Source organism: Hemiscyllium ocellatum, chromosome 7 (assembly GCF_020745735.1).
Source record: "Hemiscyllium ocellatum isolate sHemOce1 chromosome 7, sHemOce1.pat.X.cur, whole genome shotgun sequence".
Lineage (NCBI taxonomy): Eukaryota > Metazoa > Chordata > Chondrichthyes > Orectolobiformes > Hemiscylliidae > Hemiscyllium > Hemiscyllium ocellatum.
Genome location: NC_083407.1, coordinates 15,635,066 through 15,661,984, shown reverse-complemented (window position 1 = coordinate 15,661,984; position 26,919 = coordinate 15,635,066). Strand labels below are relative to the sequence as shown.

General features: G+C 41.1%; 1 protein-coding gene across 1 annotated transcript in view; it reads right to left on the bottom strand.

Moving 5' to 3' along the window:
• The window catches only part of LOC132817323 (contactin-associated protein-like 5), a 910,472-nt gene that overhangs the window by 311,943 nt on the left and 571,610 nt on the right, over window positions 1-26,919 (bottom strand). Inside the window, exon 14 of the mRNA XM_060827733.1 lies at window positions 5,456-5,612. Coding sequence (XP_060683716.1) covers window positions 5,456-5,612 — 157 coding nt within the window. The remainder of the gene's footprint in view (window positions 1-5,455; window positions 5,613-26,919) is intronic.

Genomic DNA, 26,919 nt, shown 5'->3' with positions numbered 1-26,919 from the left:
CCCTGCTCCCATTCCTTCCTTTTCTTTTAGCTTTATTTGTTACATTCTCTGTCATGTCCTCTCTCCCCTCCCCTCACTCCAGTGGGAGTGTATGATTCCTGATGAAGGGCTTCTGCCCGAAACATTGATTCTTCTGCTCCTTGGATGCTGCCTGACCTGCTGTGCTTTTCCAGCACCATACTCTTGACTCTGATCTTCAGCATCTGCAGTCCTCACTTTCTCCTGACTGTTCTTCCCAGTCTGCCAGTTAGACAGGGTAAAAACAATGACTGCAGATGCTGGAAACCAGATTCTGGATCAGTGGTGCTGGAAGAGCACAGCAGTTCAGGCAGCATCCAACAAGCAGCGAAATCGACGTTTTGGGCAAAAACCCTTCATCAGGAATAAAAGTCCTGATGAAGGGCTTTTGCCCGAAACGTCGATTTCGCTGCTTGTTGGATGCTGCCTGAACTGCTGTGCTCTTCCAGCACCACTGATCCAGAATGTCACTATTGTTCTGGCATTCTCACATTCCGATCACTTAATCTGAAATGTCAACATCCTTTTCCCCTCGTAGCACTCCAATCACCTCACTCCCGCTATAGTATAAATATTGCCCCCTCCACACTTCACATCAGCTCTGATGAAGATTCAGCTCAACACGAACGTTAGTTTGCTCTTTCTCCATGGATGTAGTCTGACTCGCTGTGATCCCCAGCGTTTGTTGGTTTCATCATTATGTAGTTGTTTTTTTTTGCTGGGTCCTTATTACATTCAAATAATCTCTCAAGTTTGCAACAGTAGAAATGCTCCAGAGGCAATTGATTGGCCATAAATTATTTCACAACATCCTCAGGACTACAAAGCCATCACCAGAAATGCAAGTCTTTCTTTCAATTAACAATTAAGTAGGTAGTGAATTTGTTAATGCGAGGCAAGTTTTCTTCTTTTGAAAAAACAATGCTGAAATAACAGCCCCGTGAATGTCAAGAACCTCATTGTGTTGCATAAAACTTTCAATATTTCTCAATTTATTAACAACATGTCAAGAAACAGTGGTTGGGATGGATAATTTCACTGATCTGTTAATTGACAGGCCCATGGCAATCAATTAATTGAGACAATCCTCGCTGGAAATCATTAAAAATGGTATCAAAGCTAACTTGCTGAGGCTGATTTTTGTTTCTACACCTCAAGAAAACTTGTCATTGATTGACATAGTTAGATTGATTTCCAGAAAAGCATAATTACAATTAATCCTGTCGAAGATACCTGAGGCAATACTCACACTTTGATACTTACTACTTTATAACTAACTTTTCTAGAGTTGGAAAGTAATAGTTTGAATAAAGTGCATTCCAATCACCATTACTCAAGACAGCCATAATTAAACAATATTTCAAATAAATATGATATTCTGTAAATGAAGTTCAGTTATAATCTCGAACAACAGAATCATGGAATTGTTAGAGGGGAGAATCAGGCCATTCAGCCCATAATGTCTGCACTGGGATACTCAAGAAGAGCACACAAATTTTCAGGAAAAAAATGATCACCCAGGTGTAATAACAGACTGAGATTTAATGACAGTCTCAGTTATCTATGAGAATAATTGGGTGGTTATGGTAGGGGATTTTAAGTTTCCTAACACAGATTGGGACTGCCATAGTGTAAAGGGTTTAGATGGAGAGGAATTTGTAAAATGCGTACAAGAAAGTTTTCTGATTCAGTATGTGGATGTATCTATGAGAGAAGATGCAAAACTTGACCTACTCTTGAGAAATAAGGCAGGGCAGGTGACTGAGGTGTCAGTGGGGGAGCACTTTGGGACCAGCAACTATAATTCTATTAGTTTTAAAATAGTGATGGAAAAGGATAGACCAGATCTAAAAGTTGAAGTTCTAAACTGGGAAAGACCAACTTTGATGGTGTTAGGCAAGTACTTTCAAAAGCTGATTGGGGGCAGATGTCCATAGGTAAAACGACGGCTGGAAAATGAGAAGCCTTCAGAAATGAGATAACGTGAGTACAGAGAAAGTATATTCTTGTTAGGGTGAAAGGAAAGGCTGGTAGATATAGGGAATGCTGGATGACTGAAGAAATTGAGGGTTTGGTTAAGAAAAAGAAGGAAGCATATGTCACGTATAGACAGGATAGATCAAATGAATCCTTAGAAGGGTATAAAGGCAGGAAGAGTATATTTAAGAGAGAAATCAGGAGGGCAAAAAGGGGACATGCGATAGCTTTGGCAAATAGTGTAAAGGGGAATCAAATGGTTTTTTACAAATTTATTAAGGAGAAAAGAGTAACAAGGGAGAGATTAGGGCCCCTCAAAGATCAGCAAGGCAGTCTTTGTGCGGAGATGGAGGAAATACTAAAAGAATATTTTGCATCAGTACTTACTATGGAAAAGGACATGGAAGATATAGTATGTAGGGAAATAAATGGTGATATCTTGAAAAATGTCCACATTAGAGAGGAGGACATGCTGGATGTTTTGACACACATAAAAGTGGCTAAATCCCCAGGACCTGATCTGGTGTACTCTAGAACTCTGTGGGAATCTAGGGCAGTGATTGCGGGGCCTCTTACTGAGATATTTGTATCATCGATAGTCACAGGTGAGGTGTCGGAAGAATGGAGGTTGGCTAATGTGGTGCTATCATTACAAAAGGTGGTAAGGACAAGCCAGGGAAGTATAGACCAGTGAGCCTGACTTCGGTGATGGGCAAGTTGTTGGAGGGAATCCTGAGGGACAGGATGTACATGTATTTGGAAAGGCAAGGACTGATTAGGGATCGTCAACATGCTTTGTGCGTGGGAAAACATGTCTCAGAAATTTGATTGAGTTTTTTGAAGAAATAATAGATGAGGGCAGAGTGGTAGGTGTGATCTATATATACTTCAGTAAGGCGTTCGACAAGGTTCCTCATGGGAGACTGGTTAGCAAGATTAACTCTCATGGAATACAGGGAGAACTAGCCATTTAGATGCAGAACTGGCTCAAAGGTAGAAGACAGAAGGTGGTAGTGGAGGGTTGTTTTTCAGACTGGAGGCCTGTGACCAGTGGAGTGCCACAAGAATTAGTGCTGGATCCTCTATTTTTTGTTATTTTCATGACTGATTTGGATGCAAGCATAAGTGGTACAGTTAGTAAGTTTGCAGATGACACCAAAATTGGAAGTGTGGAGGACAGTGAAGAGGGTTACCTCAGATTAAACAGGATCTGGACCAGATGGGCCAATGGGCTGAGAAGTGGTAGATGGAGTTTAATTTAGATAAATGTGAGGTGCTGCATTTTGGGAAAGCAAATCTTAGTCGGGCTTATATACTTAATGATAAGGTCCTAGGGAGTGTTGCTGAACAGAGACCTTGTCGTGCAGGTTCATAGCTCCTTGAAAGTGGAGTCACAGGTAGGTAGGATAGTGAAGAAAGCATTTGGTATGCTTTCCTTTATTGGTCAGAGTATTGAGTACAAGGGTAGGTCATGTTGTAGCTGCACAGGACATTGGTTAGGCCACTGTTGGAATATTGTGTGAAATTCTGGTCTCCTTCCAATCGGAAAGATGTTGTGAAACTTGAGACGGTTCAGAAAAGATTTACAAAGTTGTTGTTAGGGTTGAAGGTTTTGAGCTGTAGGGAGATGTCGAATACACTGGGGCTGTTTTCCCTTGAGTGTCGGAGGCTGAGAGGTGACCTTATAGAGGTTTATAAAATTATGAGGGGCATGGATAGGATAAATAGACAAAGTATTTTCCCTGGGGTGGGGGAGTCCAAAACTCGAGGGCATAGTTTTAGGGTGAGAGGGGAAAGATATAAAAGAGACCTAAGGGGCACTTTTTTCATGCAGAGGGTGGTACATGTATGGAATGAGGAAGTGGTGGAGACTGGTACGATTGCAACATTTAAAAGGCATCTGGATGGGTATATGAATAGAGAGGGTTTGAAGGGATATGGGCCAGGTGCTGGCAAGTAGGACTAGATTGTGTTGGGATATCTGGTCGGCATGGACGGTTGGACCGAAGGGTCTGTTTCCATGTTGTACATCTCTATGACTCTGTGACTCTGTAACAGAAAGTTTTGGTCCAGGTTCAAGCTGGTGGTAGAAACCTACAGTGGTCCTCACAGAGTCTGGTGGAAAAAGGTAGTCAGCAGAGTTAACGTGGAAAGCTGCAGGAAAGCAGCTGAAAATCTGCCACTAAACTTGCGAACATTACTTGTTCCTCATAAAGTCACTTCTGGGAATGAAATTGGAAAAATATATTTTAGTAGCAAAAATACCTAGCCAATACACCTGATTATCAGATGACTGTTATAGACCTCTTACATTCGTGTCAAGGCAGGGAAGGGGGTCCTGTCTCCATTAGTTTAGGAGAAAGCACAATACCAAGTTTGTTACTGCAGATGTAGACAGGAGCCTGAACAGGGTGATTTCAACATCATGACTGAGAACTTAGTTATCAGCATCAAACACCTTACCAGGCTGCCATGGTAGGTATCCTATTTAAGTCTGTGCATTTAGGCAATGTCAATGATTAAGAAGGAAAAAGAAATTTGATTTATTATCATTAAAAGTGTTGCACATTGACATTCATTTTCCCCTGCACAATCCATTCTTTCCTCCCTCATTGCACAAACCTTTCTGCCAATTCTAAGAGGTCGCTTCAGCGCAAATCATTCTGTTTACACATACAAACAAACTTAACATCAGTTAGTTCTCTGAAAAATTAGCCCACATAGAGTTTCAAATTGTCAATTGCAATTCTTCCAAAGATACCAAATCAAGTTTCCTTATCCTCCTCATTCACTCAAAATAGGATAATTATTAACCTTAATGAGCTTACAATGTGACGCCAAGACAATAGGTACGTTGCATTTCATCAAGCAACATTTCATTTCAGTGCAAATAAAAATTATTGCTCTGCTAAGAGAAGAGTCACAAAATCTTGACAGTGTAGAAGCAGTCTATTCAGCCCATCAAGTCTGCACTGACCCTCTGAGCAGCATCCACCCAGACCAACTCTCCACTATCCTATCCCTGAAATTGCCATGGCCAATCCACCTAACCTGCACTTCTTTGGATTGTGGGAGAAAACTGGAGCACCCAAGGGAAGCCCAGGCAGACGCGGAGAGAATGTAGAAACTCCTACAGACAATTGCCCGAGGTTGAAACTGAACCCGAGTGCCTGGTGTTATGAGGCATCACTGCTAACCACTGAGGCACTGTGCAGCACTTTTCAAGCTGCTGTAAATTTATTATAAACTTACACATTATTTACACTTCCAGGATGATCTTTAAGACAGACATTAATATGTTTACCCACATTACAAACACAAACGTCTGAAGTTGAGAATAATTTTAAGTTGGTGGAGAATCGTGAGTACATGAAGACAGTTCAGGGAAATCACGCTTATGCAAAATTGCAGTTAATGAATGCAAAAAGAATAATTGCATCAGATATAAATGTCACAGTACCATTCATCTCTGTCAGCATCGCAGTTACAGTGGTACTTGGTATCCAAGCAGCTCTCCTCCAATCCACAGGCACATTTCTGAATGCCTGGTGACGAACCTCCCCAGTAAGTTTGCTTCTCATTGGTCCTCCCAATCCACCAGGTCAATGGTGTGCCATCTGAAAGAAATTTTGAAATATTACCAAGGTGAAACTGCAAGGACTATGAGGCTGCTCCATGAATATACCTATTTCTAACATCGTGGAGGAATTTATACATTCTTGAAGATGAACAAGAACAGCATTGAGGAAGAGAAAAACAAATCAGTTTTGACTCCAATACTGAGCCTGCCACTTGGAGTTAGTTGGCATAGCTGACTGAACAAACACAGCTACCAGCATAGGTTCGATTCCCACAATGCACTCTTGACTTTACCCCTTGGCTGAAGTTTACAATCAGGTTAAGCTCACCATCAATTTTGTGTGTGCCTCTTTTTTTCTCTTTCTTTCTCTCTCTCTCTCTAATGAGAGAGCAGCCCAATGGTCTTCTCAGAGTCTGACAGTTGGAGATTTTGAGTATTTCATTTCAAATGGAGAGCTACTTTCTTATTTTTCGACTTAAAAAGGCAAATTAAATAAAGATATTGAGAGAAAAGAAAACCCAAAGGATTCCGGACACTGGAAATCAGAAACAATTGCTTGGAAAAGTCAAAAGGTCTGGCAGCACTTGTGGAAAGAATGCAGAATTAATGTTTTGGATCCACTGACACTTACTCAGACTTTTTCTTGACAAAATACCTTGTCAAACACCAGGAGTGAAAGTAATTACTGTGAACAAGAGGAAAGATTAGAGTGAATACTCTGTTGGAGAGAGAAGCAGAACATTTTCAACATAGGCATACGTGGAAGAGATGTTGTAATGAATTAAGCACAAGACAAAAAATAAAGAACAACGCTGGAAATCAGAAACAAAAACCAGAATTGTTGGGAAAATTCTGAGGAAAGGTCAGTGAACCTGAAACATTAACTCTGCTTTCTCTCCACAGATGTTGCCAGATCTGCTGAAGTTTCCCAAGATACGAAGAGACACTGGAGTATTTCAGTCACTGGCCCTGGCTGATAACACAATTTCAAGATTAGAGTGGTGCTGGAAAAGCACTGCAGATCAAGTAGCATCTGAGGAGCAGGAAAATCAATGTTTCAAGCCCCTTATCAGTAAATGCTTGACTCTGATTTCCAGCATCTGCAGTACTCACTTTCACCTACTTGATAACAAATTTGTCTACCAGAGGGACTAAAGAATATTAAAATACTGATTGGAGGGTACATGTAGGTTAAAACCAGTCCCATTATACAGAGATGTATTACGGTGCTATTATATCTTTCAGTTCCAGAAAGTTCTTAGCAAAATTCAAGATTTGGAGGTGCCTGTATTGGGCTGGGGTGTACAAACTTAAAACTCACAACACCAGGTTATAGCTCAATAGGTTTATTTGGAAGCACTAGCTTTTGGAGCACTGACACATCCATCTGATAAAGGAGCAGCGCTCTGAAAGCTAGTGCTTTCAAATAAACCTGTTGGACTATAACCTGGTGTTGTGTGTTTTTTTAACTTAGCAAAGTTCAAACCCATCTTCCAATGTTATGCAGTAAACATCCTCACAACAGAACTGCTTTTTGTTTTAGCACCATCTCATAGTTGTTAATTCAAAGATCCTGGATGAGTCCCTCAATACTATGATCTCATGGCTCCAGTTGTGATGGGGAAATGTCCAGTTGATGGTACTACCCGGCAAGTCAGATTCCTAACAGTTAGATCATCATTGATCTTTTATTTCTATTACCAAAATTATCATTTATCAAAATTCAAGCATGCAATGTCACAGTCTTTGTTCAACAATGAATTAAAAAGAAACATTTACTAACAACAGCTATGTAGACAAACAAGGAATAAAAAACATTCTATTTTCTTATAACTCGATTCAAATATTGATAAATGCACAGCAGAAATAACTAGCATGGTGCATTTTACAAATATTATTACATTTTCAAAGACATCCAATACTTTACCCCCCAGCAAGATGCTCATTTCCAAGACTGAGAGATTTTTATGTTTGTTGAAATACTTTGATGTGCTTGAATGTCCACAATGACCCTTATCTGTTTTTTTTGATACACAATGACTCTGACCAATTTTTATGGATGCATCATAGAAAGCATCCTGTACGGCAACTGCTCTGCCCAAAATCACAAGAAAGTACAAGGAGTTGAGAATGCAGCCCAACCCATCACGAAAAGCAGCCTTCCTCCCATTGACTCCATCTATACTTACCACTGCCTCAAGGAAGATGCAACATAATCAAATCTCCCAGCCAGGTTATACTCTCACCCTTTTCAATCGGGCAGAAGATACAAAAATTTGAAAACATGCACTATCAGATTTAAGATCAGCTTCTTCCCTGCTGTTACCAGACTTATGAACAGACCTCTCATATATTAGAATTGATTTTTCTCTGCAGCTTCTCTGCAACTACAACACGATATTCGATATTCTTTTCTATTATCCTCATGCACTTATGTAAGGTATGATTTGTCCGGTTAGCACACAAAACATTACTTGTCACTGCATCTCAATACATGTGACAATAATAAATCAAATCAAATTAAAATGATTAAAGTTTCAACTCATCTGCTGAAACCATAACTTTTTCTTCATTATTATTATGCTCCTGACTTAGTTTCCTTCTAGTACTATACTATCCAAGATGCGGTTTCATTTCTTTTAACTTCAGAAAATTTAACTTCACTTCTTTTCCACTGACAATATTCCCATCACTTTGCTTTGGGACTAATCATGCCTTATAGTTCACAAGTTCATAAGATATAGGAGCAGAATTAGGCTATTTGGCCCATTGAGTCTGCTCCATCATTCAAGGTTGATATACTCCTCATCGCGTAAAAAATGAGGTCTGCAGATTCTGGAGATCACAGTTGAAAATGTGTTGCTGGTTAAAGCACAGCAGGTTAGGCAGCATCCAAGGAATAGGACATTCGACGTTTCGGGCATAAGCCCTCCTGATGAAGGACTTATGCCCGAAACGCCGAATTTCCTATTCCTTGGATGCTGCCTAACCTGCTGTGCTTTAACCAGCAACACATTTTCAACCATACTCCTCATTGCCCCCATTTTCCTGCCTTCTCTCCATATCCCTTCAACCCATTACCAATTCAAAATCTGTCCAACTCCTCTTTAAATGTACCCACTGTCCCAGCATCCACCACACTTTGGGGTAGTGAATTCCACAGATCCACAACCCTTGGGGAGAAGTTGTTTCCCTTCATCTTTATTTTGAATTTCCATCCCTTATCCTCAGGCTATGACCTCTTGTCCTAGAATGCTCCACAAGAGGAAGCATCAGCTCTATGTCTACTTTATCCATACTCTTTAATCATCTTGAATACCTCAATTTGATCTTCCCGCATTCTTCTAAATTCCACAGGGTACAGGCCTAAGCTGTTCAATCTCTCTTCATACCACAAACTCCTCATCTCTGGGTTCGATCTAGTGAACCTCCTCTGAACTACCAAAACAGCTGAGGTCTAACCAATATTTATTATTCTAACTTTATTTCATTACATTAAACACTTTTTCTGAGTAATGCTGCTGAGTATATGCCACTCTACAAAAAGACTTCTCAGCATAACTGAGCTTGTTACAGATATTTTTTAATCATCCTATTCAGAGATGGTATTAGACGAATCTGGAGTAGGTGGGACCTGAACTCAGACCTCCTAGCCCAGAGATAAGAATATTACCGCTGCACTAAAAAAAAACCTTTTCCGCTTGATGCATTTTTTTACTTTTCTCAAGTAACTCTCTAGATGAAAATGAATAAAACTAAAAATCCCTAAACCCTCCAGGTAAATCCCTGGATGGTTTGCGTAGCTTCATCTCACTTGGAATTATGTGTATTATAGCTTTCTTTAAAACTAACTGTTAACTCCAAACTCACAGACAAAGCCATCTGTTTAATGACAATTAGACCAAATTTGAGTGTAAACAATATTAAATGACATAATTTATTTCACAGTTTCTTCATAGACTGAGTAAGTGGGGAATTTGGAGTTGGTGTCATGAAATAAATCCCAGATTTTATTTTCAGGAATGATCAGGTTGGTTCCAATGATGATCCTTAGTGTAGAACAACCAGTAAAAGTAAAACAAATGACAACACTACATGCGAACACCTTGCATTGTTTTTCTTTTGTCTGTACTGTGACTAGATCTGAGGTACATAGAATTAAACAAAAAAAGGAAGCATCTATGAAAAAGGGAAATGACTTACAAATGCAGCTATCAGACACTTTCTTTTACAGGACTGAAGTTAAAAAAATGATGTAAGGAGAATAAAGACATTATGTTTAGCCTTTTCTTTAATACAAATGCAACAGATGGATTCTGATATCAGAAAGTTATATCAAGCAGCCTAATCAGCAACTGGATCAGATGCAATATCTGAATCTTATTATTTAAAAGACAAATGCTGTATGACTCTATAACTCTAATTCATAATGAGTCATAGCATCATACAGCATGGAAAAAGACCCTTTAGTCCAACTTGTCCATGCCAACCAGGTGTTCTCAACTGAACTAGTTCCTGCCTGAGTTTGGCCCATATCCCTCTAAACCTCTTTGATTCATGTACCTGTTCAAATGTCTTTTAAACGTTGTAATTGTACCAGCCTTCACCGCTTCCTCTGACAGCTCGCTGCATGAATGCACTACCTTCTGCGTGAGAAAGTTACTCCTGAGGTCCTTTTAAATCTTTCTCCTCTCACCTTAAATCTATGGTCTCTAGTTTTGGACTCCCATCCTCTTGGAAAAAGACATTGACTATTCATCTTATCTATGCCCATCGTGATTTTATAAACCTCTATAAGATTAACACACACCCCCATCCCCAGCCTCTGACACTCCAGGTAAAAAGAAATCGCAGCCTATCCTTATAAGTCACACTGTCAAAACCCAGCAACATTCTTTCTGCACCCTTAATAACATCAGTCCTGAAGTAATTAGGATCTCAAAGAATAAGAGTTCCTTGACTGGAGATGTTGATCTGGTCCTATCAGTGGGCTCTGGCTGACAGGAGTGTCAGACGCTCTGTTCATGCTGAGAGAGGTGGATCATTGTCAAGGACTCTCCACATGTAATTAAAGGGTGACTTGGTGAAGGGATACCAGCCTCTGTGGAGTTACTTGACTAAGTATAGCAGGACGACCAGAATTATACACAGTTTTCTAAAAGTGGCCTCACCGATGCCTATTCCAACATAATAACATCTCAACTCCTATACTCAATGCTCTGACCAATGAAGGCAATTACAAATCACCTGAAGTACCAGCTGATTGGAAATGGATAGTTGCCCATGAGGTGACAGTTCCACCTGAGTAAGATAATACCATTTTACAACTTGGTTCAGAACATTCCAACACAAGGCACTTAAGTATCAGGAAAATGCAGATTAAGATATTTATTGGTCAGAAATACAACACAAAATGAGACATTTGCCAGCAGCAGATAGGGAAATTCCAACCATTATTTAAATCTGCACCCTTGGGGCAGCATTGTGGCTCAGTGGTTATCACAGTGCCAGGGTCCCAGGTTCGATTCCAGCCTTGGGTGACAGTGTGTGGTGTTTGCCCATTCTCCTTGGGTCTGCGTGGGTTTACTTGCATAGTTCAAAGATGAACTGGCCATGCAAAATTGCCCATAGTGTTAGGAGCATTAGTCAGAGGGAAATAAATCTGGGTGGGTAACTCTTCAGAGGGTTGGTGTGGACTGGTTGGGCTGAAGGGCCTGGTTCCACACTGTAGGGAATCTAATCTTTATTCAGTGCCAGCTTTCAAAGAATCATTTAGCAAGGTCTAAATAATTTGTGTAGGATCCATACTGAAAAACTGAGAGTCGGAATCATATCTTTTAAGAATTAATCAATAAGATTTCTTGAGGTCTTTGGGAAAATTACATTAAAAATAGTAATGGGGAAGTTAGTTTTTGTCACAAGATACGGAGTGTTCAAAGAAATACAAATCTATGTCTCAAATATTGATAAAAGTAATGAATAGTTTGAGATGCATACAATTTACATCTTCAGCTTATCATCTATAGCGTCAAGGAACATTAAAACTTCTAGTAACAAGTTTTGAACACGACAATTAGAGCTCCTTTTCAAGAATCTTGTCATGATTGAGATAAATAAATTCCCTCGTTACTGTTTGCCATTATGGATGACCTGGATAAATTTCCTGGATTCAGTCTTTTTGAACCAAATGGGTGCGAGGAAAGAGGAACGCTTAAATTAATGAAAGAAAAAATATAACTCAAAGTTCAGAAACTGTCCATCTGATGTTTGTGCCAAATTTCCATGTAAAAAGTAACCAAAGTGTGAGTTGGCCCAAACATACCTGAAGAGTGCTCAACAAGCAATGAAAGTCAAAAGGTCAAAGCTAGAAATCTGGTGCTGGAGACAAGATGTTAACACTGTTGGTTGACTCTGGGAAACCATTAGATGCTATGTTCAATGAACCTTCTGAAACTAAAGTGAAACTCAATTATGCAATTCATATTCAGACAGGAAAAAATACTCAGTGAGTCTATCATGTTAAGATTTCATAACAACTCTTATCACTAAGGGAAAGGTCAGGCAAGAAATGTGTTTACAGTGGTAGGAGAAACTGGAGTGAAATAAAAAATATCAGAATGATTTGAAAATGAATCAGCAATTGAAAATTCTAAAACCTCCAGGAATCAGATTTAATATTATGGAGGTGCTTTAGAGGTTAAGGTCTTTCAACAACATACTACTTAACAAAGAAATGAAAATGGATGGATCACTTGGCATTGACCTAGGCCTCAGAAAAGACAATGACAGAAACACCCCTTTTAACCTTGCAAGGTTCTCTTTTCGAACATCTGGGGGGTTTATACCAAAATTAGGACAACTGCCTCACAGATTAGTCAAGCAACAGCTTGACATAGTCATACTCACAGAATCATACCTAATATACAATGTCCCAGATCCTACTGTCACCATCTGGCAGAACAGACCCAGAAGAAGTGGTGGCATTGTACTATATCGTCAGGAGAGAGTTGTCCTGTGACTCCTCAGCAGCGAATCCAGATCCCATGAAGTCTCATGACTTCAGGTTAAACATGGACAAAGAACCTTCCTGCTGATTCCCACACACCACCCTCCCTCAGCTGAAGAATCAGTACGCCTCCATGATGAGGAAGATCTGAGGGTAGCAAGGGCACAAAATGTACTCTGGGTGGAGATTTTCAGTGTACACCACCAAGGGTGGCTCAGCAGCAGCACTACTGATCGAGCTGGTTTGATCCTAAAGCATATTGTTGCTCGACTGGGTCTGCGGCAGGTGGTGAATGAATCAACTACTCGGACAACCGTCTTTGGTCTCATCCACATTCCCAATTCCTTTGCTTCCACTGCATCTCCTCCCAGGAGGACCAATTCCAATAGCGAACAGCCCAAATGGCCTCCTTCTTCAAAGACTGCAATTTCCCCTCCGAAGTGGTCGACGATGCTCTCCACCGCATCTCCTCCACTTCCCGCACCTCCAATCACCACCAGGACAGAACTCCATCGATCCACATCATATTATCCTCCCTCATTTCCGCCACCTCCAAACAGACTCCACCACCAGGGATATATTTCTCTCCCCACCCCTATCAGCATTCTAGAGAGACCACTTCCTCCGTGACTCCCTCGTCAGGTCCACACCCCCCCACCAACTCAACCTCCACTCCCAGCACCTTCCCCTGCAATCGCAAGAAATGCAAAACTTGCGCCCACACCTCCCCCCTTACCTCCCTCCAAGGACCTAATGGATCCTTCCATATCCGTCACAAATTCACCTGCACCTCCACACACATCATTTAGTGTATCCACTGCACCCGATGCGGCCTCGTCTACATTGGGGAGACAGGCCAACTACTTGCAGAACGTTTCAGAGAACACCTCTGGGACACCTGCACTAACCAACCCAACCGCACCGTGGCTGAACACTTTAACTCACCCTCCCACTCCGCCAAGGACATGCAGGCCCTGCCTCCTCCATCACCAGACCCTGACCACACGACGCCTGGCGGAAGACCGCCTCATCTTCCGCCTAGGAACCCTCCAACCACACGGGATGAATGTAGATTTCTCCAGCTTCCTCATTTCCCTTCCCCCCACCTAATCTCAGTCCCAATCCCCGGATTCAGCACCGCCCTCTTGACCTGCAATCTTCTTCCTGACTTCTATTCCCCCACCCCCTCTCTGGCCTATCACCCTCACCCTCACTCTCACCTCCTTCCACCTATCGTATTCCCAGCATCCCTCCCACAAATTCCACCCCCCCCCCCCCTCACCTTTTATCTCAGCCTGCTTGGCGCACCAGCCTCATTCCTGAAGAAGGGCTAATGGCCAAAATGTCGATTCTCCTGCTCCTCGGATGCTACCTGGCCTGCTGCACTTTTCCAGCACCACACTTTTCAACTCTGGTCTCCAGCATCTGCAGTCCTCATTTTCTCCCAGTTGGCCTCATCCTTACCTATCTTCCAGCTGCAGATGCATCTATCCATGACAGTGTCAGTAAGAGTGACCACCATGCAGACCTTGTGGAGACAAAGATCTACATTCACATTGAAAATACCTTTCATCATGTTGTGTGTTTATATCAATCACCATGCTAAAAGGGACAGCCTTCGAACAGATCTAGCAACTCAAACTGGGCATCCATAGGGTACTATGGGCTATCAACAGCAGCAGAAGTTTACTCCAGCACAATCTGCAACCTCATGGCATATCTACAACCCAGCCATTACCATCAAGACAAGGGATCAACACTGGTTCAGTGGAAAGTGCAGGAGGGCATGCCAGGAGCAGCACCAGGTATACCTGAAGGTGGGATGTCAATTTGGTGAAGGTACCAAACAGGTAGCCTTGCATGCCAATTAGCATAAACAGCAAGTGATAGACAGAGCTAAGCAATTCCTCACCCAACAGATTAGATCTAAGGTCTGTAGACCTGCTGCATCCAGTCATGAATGATGGTGGACAATTAAACACTGGAGGAGGAGGCTCTATAAAATTCCCATCCTCAATGATGGAAGATCCCAGTACATCAGTGCAAAAGACTCAAGCATTCACAACAATATTCAGTCAGAAATGCCAAGTGGATGTTCATCTTGGCCTCCTCCAGTGGGAAGAGATCAAGTTCATGACGGACAACTGAACTGATCCACAGCTGGAACTCTCATATTCATGATGATAAAATCAAAGATATCATAATTGTGTCAAAATTATCACAATGTCAATATGGGAATAAAAAGGTTTCCAGTTCCATGACTGGAAGACAGTTTGAAGAAGATTAGACTAGTTCAATTTTTGACAAAACTGACTTATTGAAAGTGCTTTTGTAAATTCCATTGACCAATGCAACCAAAGCAAATGGCAGGTTCTGTAATCTCAGGTCAGTTCTGGGTGTAAATGTATATCATTCAGAATGAAAACCATACCAGCAACTTTCAATGATTAACTAATATGAGATGATGATAGGAAGTCAGCAAATGTGGGGGTTTTTTTTGGACTACCAGAAGGCTTTCAACCAAGTTGAAAAAATTAAATTGAAAAATTGAAATTGGGACTGGGAGTAGTGCATTGTGATGAATAGAAAACGGGACAGCAGACAGGAGACAAACAGTAAGAATCGACTGCTCTTTTTCTGATTGGGAGACAGTGACTAATGGGTTGCCACAAGGATTAATGCTAGGACCCTAGTTACTCATAGAATCATAGAGTCATACAGGTGTACAGCATGGAAACAGACCCTTTGGTCCAACCCATCCATGCCGACCAGATATCCCAACCCAATCTAGTCCCACCTGCCAGCACCCGGCCCATATCCCTTCAAACCCTTCCTATTCATATACCCATCCAAGTGTCTCTTAAATGTTGCAATTGTACCAGCCTCCACCACTTCCTCTAGCAGCTCATTCCATACACATACCACCCTCTGCGTGACAAAGTTGCCCCTCAAGTCTCTTTTATATCTTTCCCCTCTCACCCTAAACCTTTGCCCTCTAGCTCTGGACTCCCCCGATCCTAGGAAAAAGATTTTGTCTATTTATCCTATCCATGCCCCTCATAATTTTGTAAACCTCTATAAGGTCACCCCTCAGCCTCCGACGCTCCAGAGAAAACAATCCCAGCCTGTTCAGCCAGAATTGCACACAATATTCCAACAGTGGCCTGACCAATGTCCTGTACAGCCACAACATGACCTCCCAACTAATGAAATATATTAATGGCCTGGATGAGGAAATTAAATGTACTATCTCCAAACTTGTAGATGAAACAAGTGAATGGGAGAATGGGCTATGAGGAGGATGCAAAGATGTTTCAATGAGTTGGACAAGGTGAGTGAGTGTGCAAATGTATGACAGATGTAGTATAATGTGGATTAATATGAGGTTATCCATTTTGTGAGGAAAACCAGGAAGGCAGATTATTATCAGAATAACTGTAAATTGAGAGAGAGGAATGTGTCCTCATACATTAGTCGCTGAAGGTAAGTATGCAGTGCAGCAGTTGGTAAAGAATGCCAATGGTGTGTAGGCCTTTATAGTGAGAGGACTAGAGTACAGGAATAGGGATGTTTTGCTGTAATTGTTCAGGGTTTGTACATGTGGAGTGGTATTGAGTGCAGTTTTGTTCTCCGTATCTGAGGAAGGATGTTCTTGCGATAGAGGGAGTGCAGTGAAAAGCTTATTAGACTTATTCTTGGGATGGCATGAATGATGCATAAGGACAGGTTGAATCAGTTAGGGCTATATTTACTGGAGTTTAGAAGAATGAGGGAGATCGCATCGAAATCTATAAAATTCTAACAGGATTAGAAAGGGCAAATACAGGAAGGATATTCCTGATGGTGGGGGAGTCCAGAACCAGGGGTCACAGTCAAACAATAACCCATTTTGGACTGAGATGAAGAGAAACTTCTTCACCCAGAGATTGATTTTGCCATCACAAAAAGTAATCAAGGCCAAAACATTATACGATTTCAAGATGCGGTTGGAAATACCTGGGGCTAAAGAGATTTGGGGTAAAGCAGAAACAAGCTATTGAGTTGGATGCTGCAAATGTGTTGCTGGTCAAAGCACAGCAGGCCAGGCAGCATCTCAGGAATAGAGAATTCGACGTTTCGAGCATAAGCCCTTCATTTTTTACTATTGAGTTGGATGATCAGCCATGATGATAATGAATAGAAAAGCAGGCTCTAAGGGCGGAATGGTCTGCTCCTGCTCCTATTTTGTGTTTTCCTATCCTAAGGTCAATGAAAAGTCATGCAACTGCGTTGTATAGATCAATAATTCAGTTATGTTCAGTCAAACCTCAGAGGAACATTTACAACACATGAGCAAATTGTTTGTTCACAAAGAGCCTTAAACATGGACAAAAAAATTGTCAAAGCACAAATAACTTATGTGAGCTTCACTAAGACAGAAAGAGAAATTTGGGGGTATTTCAGTCTTGATGGATTCTATCAGAAGTTTGCTTCAAATTTCAGCGCTGCGTTGTCTCTTTTGAAAAATTTGTTCAAGCCATATCAGACAGTTCTTATATTACATATTATCACTTTTGCTTTTCATTTTTGTTCAATGAACATTTATGCTGTCTTGTTAGCATGTTAGGGGCAGCCTTTTGTGAATTGATATCATGCTGGAGCTCAATGATAAACAAAAATAAAAATTAAAACAATGGCCATCCAAGGCTGGTCTCAAATTTGGATGTGTCCTGGAATCACAGAATCCATACAGTGTGGAAGCAGGCCCCCATTGAGTACATACCCACTCTCCGAGGAACATTTTTTCCAGACTCACTCCGCTACCCTATCCCTGAAACCCTGCATTTCCTATGACTAATACACCTCGGCTGCACATCCCTGGACACTACGGGCAATTTAGCATGGCCAAACCACCTAAACTGAACATCTTTGGCAACAAAAGCAGAAATTGCGTGGAAAACCTTAACTGGAGAGAAATTTGTGGAGAGAAATCAGAGTCAATGCTTCGGATCAAGTGACCCTTTCTCAGAACATCTTTGGACTGTTGGAGGAAACCAAAGCACGCAGAGGGTGCCCACGCAGACATGGGGAGAACATGCAAACGCAACACAGAAGATCACCCAAGGCTGGAATCGATAGTCCAGCAGTCCTAACCACTGAACCACCCCAGTATTGTTATCAGACTGGCTTGCAACAGTATAAAATATTAATATTAATCTATAAGTTAATAGTCTACGTGATCAGTGATGTAAGATCACAGAACTACCAGAATTACTGGGAGATTATTCTATCGAGATGCATAATATAAAGTATGGTCCCTATTAAAAGTGAAAAGCAAATTCTCATTAAAAGGTGGAGAGACAAACAACGTTAACGTTTCAATTCCAATAAGACTTCATCTGAAATATCATTGTACTCAAGACATTAAATCTGTTTTTCTCTTTAAAATATTACCCCTGTTTTTCTCTCTACAGATGCTGTCAGACCTGCTGAGTTTCTCCAGTAATTTCTCTTTTATGTTTCAGATTTCCTGAAAGTTCTACATTTTTATTTCAATTAAAGTCAAAGGTTACTGACAAACTGGTCTTTCATAGTTCCTATGAATCCCAATCTCAGACATAACCAAATACCAATCATGGCTGTTGATAACAGATTAAATTATGTCTTAATTAAAGATATGTAATCCATGATCCCATTGCTGTTCTACCCCCTTTCGAGGCATGATCCTGTGAGCGAGTAAAATACTTCACAAAGCAACCAATCTTGTATTCCCCTTAAATTAGATTTGATGATTTAGTGCCAAGCACTTCCCTTACCCAGATTCTTGCTTGACTTCATGCCAATTTAAGCAGGAGGTGTTGCATCCACAGAGACTTAATTGGCAGCGCCTCAATTTATTTGACTCGGAACCTTTTGCACTTGCTAAAGGCAGGGGACTCATTCCATCTGTCTAGTTTCACAACCTAGATCTCAGAGGTAAAGGGGACAATGTTCCAAGTCTCCAGAACACCCACTTCCCATAATTGTTCATTCTTGGCATGGTAGCAAATTGGCCATCTTCGAGGCTTTTCAGCATTAACATTTCTGTCACTAACTTAGCTTCTAAATATCACTGAAAATTCATGCTTTTGTAATTAAAAGCAGATCTTGCTGGCAACCAATTATATTCTGCAACAGATTTTAACTAGTTATTCAATCTGCTCTTCTGGCAATGAAAACCAATTCATTTGCATTCTCTCTCACACAAAAAAACAGCACCACTCGAAGGTGAAACCTTCACTGAGTTTCAAACATATTTCTCATGGAAATTCCCTTCACACACCGTGAAGAGGGTGCACAAACAATCATGCCCAAAATAATCAGGTTTCTCTCTTCAAATCATTTGACGCTTTATTCATTGGGGCAATTTTCATTTCATCAAACACTTTTCATTCTCTTTAATAAGACATCTGCTCTGTGGTTTCAGTCATCCTTGCTCTGAAAGCCTCATCAGAAACATAACCTAAATCCATTTGTTTCAGCGGTGCACTGTCCTTCAATATTTTCTTGTCACTTATTGTAATGATTCTGACTAAAAATCAATAGCCAGGTTTTTTTTTTATATATTGTGTCTACTTCAAGTGAGGATTCAGCCTTCTATTTGACAACTAAATCAAAGTGCTAACTTTGGCTTTGGTAATGGCTAACAACGTAATCATGTCAAGTCTGTAACAGTGCACTTCCAGGCTGAATTTGGTGGGAAAAGTGCTGCCTAATTATCATTGACTTTGGGGCAATTAATCACCTCAGTTGCAGATGGCATAAAAATAAGTGGGCAGAGAGGTGGTGTGGATAACACACAGCCTCAGCAGCGGGATTTAGACAGGTTAAACGAGTGTGCAAAAAATAAATCTTGGCACATGGAATCCAATGCAGGAAAATGGAAGGCAACACACCTTGACAGGAAGAAGAGAGGAGCTGAACATTATTTAAATGGGGAATGATGCAGAAGGGTATCTAATATAGAAACAGGAGTAGGCAATTTAGCTCTTCTTGTCTGTGTCACCAGTTAATGACAGATCTGCAGTCCAATTCCATGTACCTGTATTTGGCTCATAACCCTTAATATCTTTGCTCAACAAAAAAATTATCTATCTCAGTTTTAAGATCACAGAAGTACCAGAATTACTGGGAGATTTTTCTATCGAGATGCATAATATAAAGTATGCTCCCTATTAAAAGTGAAAAGCAAATTCTCATTAAAAGGTAGAGAGACAATGTTAATGTTTCAATTCCAATAAGACTTCGTCTGAAATTTCATTGGACTCAAGACATTAAATCTGTTTTTCTCTTTAAAATATTACCTCTGTTTTTCTCTCTACAGATGCTGTCAGACGTGCTGAGTTTCTCCAGTAATTTCTCTTTTTTGTTTCAGATTTCCTGAAAGTTCTACGTTTTTACTTCAATAAAAGCCAAAGTTTACTGACAAACTGGTCTCTCATAGTTTCTATGAGAATCCACTGCCAATTGGAGGAGAATTCCAAACATTTGTCACCCATTGTGTATTGAGGAGCATTCTAACATCTGTCCTGAATGTTCTAGGTCTAATTCTCAGACGATGCCCTCTAGTTCCAGAATGTTCAACCAGTAGAAATAGTTTCTCTTTATCTACCTTGTCTTTTCCTGTTAATGTCCTAAAGACTTCAATCAGATTGTCCTTAACCTTCTAAATTCTGGAAAGAACAGGCCTAATTTGTACAACCTCTCCCCAGGTAGCATAGTGGCTCAGTGGTTAGCACTGCTGCCTCACTGTGCCAAGGACCTGGGTTCTATTCCAGCCTTGGGTGACTGTCTGTGTTGAGTTTGCTCATTCTGCTTGTGTCTGCATAGGTTTCCTCCCAGAATACAAAGGTGTACAGGTTAGATGAATTGGCCATGCTGAATGATGCAGAAGGGTAGTGGTCAGGGATGTGTAGGCTAGGTGCCCTAGTCAGGGGTAAATGTAGACTAATAAAGAAGAGAAATAGGTCATAGAGATATACAGCATGGAAACAGACCCTTCAATCCTACCAACCGACCAGGCATCCCAACACAATCTAGTCCCACCTGCCAGCACCCGGCCCATATCCCTCCAAACTCTTTCTATTCATACGCCCATCCAAATGCCTCTTAAATGTTGCAATTGTACCAGCCTCCACCACTTCCTCTGGCAGTTCATTCCATACACGTACCACCCTCTGCATGAATAAGTTGCCCCTTAGGTCTCTTTTATATCTTTCCCCTCTCACCCTAAACCTATGCCCTCTAGTTCTGGACTCCCTGACCCCAGGGAAAAGACTTTGTCTATTTATCCTATCCATGCCCATCATAATTTTGTAAACCTCAATAAGGTCACCCATTAGCCTCTGATGCTCCGGGGAAAACAGCCCAGCCTGTTCAGCCTCTCCCTGTAGCTCTGATCCTCCAATCCCGGCAACATCTTTATAAATCTTTCCTGCATCCTTTCAAGTTTCACAACATTTTTCTGATAGTAGGAGACCGGAATTGCATGCAATATTCCAACAGTGGCCTGACCAATGTCCTGTACAGCTGCAACATGACCTCCCAACTCCTGTACTCAATACATTGACCAATAAAGGAAAGCATACCGAACGCCTTCTTCACTATCCTATCTACCTGCGGCTCCACTTTCAAGAGCTATGAACCTGCACTCCAAGGTCTCTTTGTTCAGCAATACTACCATTAAGTGTATAAGTCCTGCTCAGATTTGCTTTCCTAAAATGCAGTACCTCACATTTATCTGAATTAAACTCCATCTGCCACTTCTCAGCCCATTGGTCCATCTAGTCCAGATCCTGTTGCAATCTGAGGTAACCCTCTTCGCTGTTCACTACACCTCCAATTTTGGTGTCATCTGCAAACTTACTAACTATACCTCTTATGCTCACATCCAAATCGTTTATGTAAATGACAAAAAGTAGAGGGCCCAGCACCGATCCTTGTGGCACTCCACTGGTCACAGGCCTCCAGTCTAAAAAACAACCATCGACCACCACCATCTGTCTTCTACCTTTGAGCCAGTTCTGTATCCAAATGGCGGGTTCTCCCTGGGAGGTCTGGGAGGCTTACACTTTGGATGGTCAGTGTGGACTTGCTGGGCCAAATGGCCTGTTTCCGCACTGTAGGGATTCTATAATAATTTAACCCCTGAAGGCTAGGTACAATTCTTGTAAACCTATTTTGTACGCCCTCCAAAGCCAATGTATCCCTCTTAAGGTGTGGTACCCAAATCTGTTCATAGTTCTCCAAGAAAGGTCTAACCAGGGTTTTGTATAACTGCAGCATAACATCTGCATCCTTGTGCAGGAGTCCTCTGGATGTAAATGCCAACATTCCATGAACTTTCCCAATTATTTTAAGCTCCTGTTCATGACATTTTAAAAACCTATGCACCCGAACACCCACATCTCTTTTCACAACCACTTTTTTAAACATCATACCATCTAGAAAGTACCACAATCTATCATATTTTGGTGCAAAATGGATAACATCACATTTGCGTACAACTGCCACAGTTCTGCCTATTCATTTAGTAGATCAAAAACTCTTTTGTAATGAAGATGTTTACTAAGATTTGTCACTTGGCCTGTGGATACGGCAAATGTGACTAGATTAGGTTAGGATATCTGATCAGCATAGACAAGTTGGACCGAAGAGTTTGATTCCATGCTGCACATCTCTCTGACTCTATGACTCTTTATATCCCGTCTACAATTCCTCCTAACTTGGTTTGTTAGCTGGGCTGATGGGTTGTCACACAGATGTTTCATCGACGTGCCAGGTGACATCATCAGTGTGACTTCTTGGAAGCATTGTTGTACTACGCTGCTTGATATTGACATGATCCGGTCTGTTAAAGTGGGTACTGTCATGTCTGGATTTTCTCTGCACTGGTTTGTATATGGGTTCTTCTTCTACAGGCTTATTGATAGCTTTACAGGTTGAAAACTAGGCCTCCAGAAATTCCCATGCATGTCTCTGGTTTCCGCTGCTTTTAGAAAGTTCACCGATGACACCAAAATTGGAGGTGCAGGGGACACCAAAGGAGGTTACCTCAGAGTACAACGGGTCTTGATGATTTGGGCCAATGGGCTGAGGAGTGACAGATGGCGTTTAATTTACATAAATACGAGGTGCTGCATTTTGAAAAGGCAAATCAGAGCAGGACTTATACACTTAAAGGTAAAGCCCTGGAGAGTGTTGCTGAACAAAGAGACCTTGGAATGGAGGTTGATAGTTCCTTGAAAGTAGAGGTGCAGGTAGATAAAACAGTGAAAAAGGAGTTTAGTATGCTTTCCTTTACTGGTCAGTGCATTGAGTATCGGAGTTCAGAGGTAACATTGTGGCTGTACAGGATATTGATTATGCCACTTGTGGAATATTGCATGCAATCCTAAGCTAAAAATCACATAACACCAGGTTATAGCCCAACAGGTTTAATTGGAAGCACTAGCTTTCGGAGTGCCGCACCTTCATCAGATGGTTGATAACCTGATAGCATCAGGACAACCACCTGAAGGAGTGGCACTCCAAAAGCTAGTGCTTCGAATTAAACCTGTTGGACTATAACCTGGTGTTGTTTGATTTTTTACTTTTTACACCCCAGTCCAACACCAGCATCTCCAAAGCATGCAATCCTTGTCTCCTTCCTGTCGGAAGGATGCTATGAAACTTAAAAGGGTTCAGAATATATTTACAAAGATGTTGCCAGGGTTGGAGGATTCAGGAGAGGATGAATAGCTGGGGCTATTTTCCCTGGAGCTATTTTCCCTGGAGCTTCGGGGACTGAGGGGTGATCTTATAGAGGTTTATGAAATCATGAAGGGCATGGATAGGATAAATAGACAAGGTCCTTTCCCTGTTATGGGGGAGTCCAGATCTGGAGGTTTAGGGTGAGAGGCGTAAGATATAAAAGGGACCTGAAGGACAGTGTTTTCACGCAGAGGGTGGTGCATGTGTGGAATGAGCTGCCGGAATAAGTGTTGGATGCTGATACAAACACAAGATTTAAAAGGCATCTGGATGCGTACATAAATAGGAAGAGTTTAGAGGGATATGGGCTGGGTGCTGGCAAATGGGACTAAATTAGGTTAGGATATCTGGTCAGCAGGGACAAGTTAGACTAAAGGGTTTGTTTCCATGCTGCATGTCTCTCTGACCCCATGACTCTACTACACCACCTACAATTCCTCCTAACTTAGATATATGTCGCCATAAAATTTAGATATATGTTTTTCTATGCCATTCTCCAAGTCATTAATAATGAATATGAGCAATTGAGGCATTAATATAGATCCTTGTGGGACATCGCTGGTCACATCCTGCTAGCTTGAGTACGTACCCATTAACTTTATTTTCTGGCACATGTGTTATGAAAATGTGGGTGCATTGTACCTTTAAGAGAGTTAAAAGCTAGCAGAACTACCTGACAGCACCAAGTGTTCTGAACAAGATATCATGTAACATGTGGTCCTGCAGCTAGGGCAGCTCATTACCTGGAGACAAAAACAAATTTGAATCAAGTCAATCAGTTTAAATTATACTCCAAAAAATACCATACTCCCAATTAAGTTTTAATTTAGTATATTGACAATCTCAAAATCCAATGGCACAAACCAATGCTTTGACGGGGGTGGGGGGGGGGGGTGGTGCATAAGACCAAGGGAAATTGAACATTTGAGAGGAGAACTGCCATGTCACCCACATCTGTGGACTGCCCAGAGAATAGTGCTCTTCAAGGTAACATTATTGATCAGAAATCTGGGAAACAGAAATCCCTAAGAAGAAGAAAAGAAGACAGAGGAAGATATAAAGAGAAGATTTGACATCTGGCTGGTTTTGAAAATTTGAATTTTTGGTAAATCTTAACCGGTAGTTTTATCGGATTAGTATTATAGAAGGGTAAAGTCAAAGATAAGTTAGAAGGAGGAGTTGTAAATGTCAGTTAATTATTCTCTGTTATACTTTAAGAAGTAAAGTTGTTAATTTTTACTTTAAGTAGTTCTTGGCTTCTTGACATTTCACAGATTACTGGACAGAATAAATCTTTTCTGTGTTGCTGGTTTAAATTAAGCAGGAGAGTTTGCCCTGTGTTGTAACACATGCCAGCCAATCAGTTTACCAGTCTTGTCAGAAATTTGCTCTAAATTCTGTGACCTTCCACCATTGTTAACAGGGACAGAGGTCAGATTACACCAGGTTCCAGTCCAACAGGTTTATTTGAAACCACAAGATCTCTGAGCGATGCCCCTTCATCAGGTGAAGTGTTCGAGAAGCACACAGGCACAGAATGTTTAGGCAGAGAAATCAATGGGCAGAGAGATCAAAAAGACCATACAGATGATGTGAGTGAGGTGTCGGCAAGCTGAATAATAGGTCTCTGCAGGTGATCAAGAGTGTCAGATGGTGTGAGTGAAGTGTCAATAGCTGAATAACATCCAAAGGGATGACCTATAATCTGATTAAATGAGGTGGACAGATAATTACAAAAATTTTTTTAAAAGGTGGAGCTAGAGACAAACCAAATAACCAGAATAACATGCTAGGTATAAAAGTCACATGATTAGGATCTGATGAAAGCCATAAATAATCCAAAACTGTCTAAATTAATTAAGGTAGAGAGATCATAACAATCAATTGAGGTGATAGCGTCAAAACAGAGCAATAAGGAGGATTTTACAGATACAGAAGAGTATGGTGGGGTCACATTTAACGTGACATGAACCAAAGATAATGGTTGAGGCTGTCTTATTGGCTATGGAACTTGGCTATCCATTATTGCTCAGCAATTCTGCATTGTTGTGTATCTTGAAGGCCGCTTAGGAGGACATTTCCCTGAAGATCTGGAGCTGAATGTCCTTGACTGCTGCCTACCTCTCTGCTTATAAATTCTGTGCCTGTGTGCACCTCTCTCACTTGACCTGACAGAGGGCAAAGCTCTGAAAGCTTCTGATTTCAAATAAACCTGCTGGACTATAACCTGGTGTCATTTGACTCCTGACCTTGTCCACCCCAGTCCAAAAGCAGCACCTCCACATCATAATTAACAGCTTCATGAATCCATACAAGTTCTCCCTGATTAACTGAAAAATGTCAAGGGTTTCAGTAGCCCCATCTTTGATTATAGACTCCAATAATTTCCCCACCATAGATGTCAGGTGAACTGATCCGTAATTTCCTGGTTTTCCTCTTCCACCCCTTAAAATGTGGAGTGATTGAATGGCAGAACGGGTTTAATGGGCTGAACAGTCTACTTCTACTTATGGTTTGTATTCTTAATACTGAGCTGGAATAATTACTGGAATCGTGGGTGGCATAGTGGCACAGTGGTTAGCACTGCTGCCTCACAGCGCTAGAGACGTGGGTTCAATTCCCGCCTCAGGCGACTGACTGTGTGGAGTTCGCACATTCTCCCCATGTCTGCGTGGGTTCCTCTGGGTTCTCTGGTTTCCTCCCACAGTCCAAAAATGTGCAGGTTAGGTGAATTGGCCATGTTAAATTGCCCCTAGTATTAGGTGTAGGGGAATGGGTCTGGGTGGGTGCGCTTCGGTGGGTTGGTGTGGACTTGTTGGGCCGAAGGGCCTGTTTCCACACTGTAAGTAATCTAATCAAACTGGAAATGGAGGAGTTTGTTGTGCCAGCAGAGATACATAAAGTGAGGTGATTCTTCATCCATTCACCCAAGTGAAAACCTCGACTGGATTTTCTGAACAATATTGGTGCATTCTGAATAAACCTACAAAGTATGCATTTAACTTGAACTACATGTAGGATTGTAGTTTTACAATAACAGGTCATTGATTCATGGATAAGGGTCCACGTAATCTCAATGCACATTTGTAAACAAAACAAACAAGCAAAAACAGATTTGTCTAATACTTAAAACACAATGCATGTTTGCATATTGTCTATTTCAATCTAACTTTACGGATGTCTCCTCTTTTAAAGCCAGGAATGTAATTCTGAAATTCCTTGATTCTCACCAAGCCATACTTTATATTAAAATGCACTTCAAGGCGTAAGTAGCTTATGTTTGAACATATCAACTAAATAACAGAGAGCTGCTTTTTAACTAGCTATCCACAGATGACCTTTGCTACCAAAATATCTTGTTATATATAAGTGTCTACAGAATCCTTGATGTTGAAATTGTGCATGTTGACAGAGCTAATTGGTTCCTCAGTCTAAAAATATTCAGTTTAATTCTATCCATATTCGAGGTAAAGGGATAGAATTTAAAAAAAGATGGTTCCCACAGTTATTCAATGGTATGGGTAAAACCTGGAATATTAATATAAAGGAAGTCAGCAGTTTTGGCCAC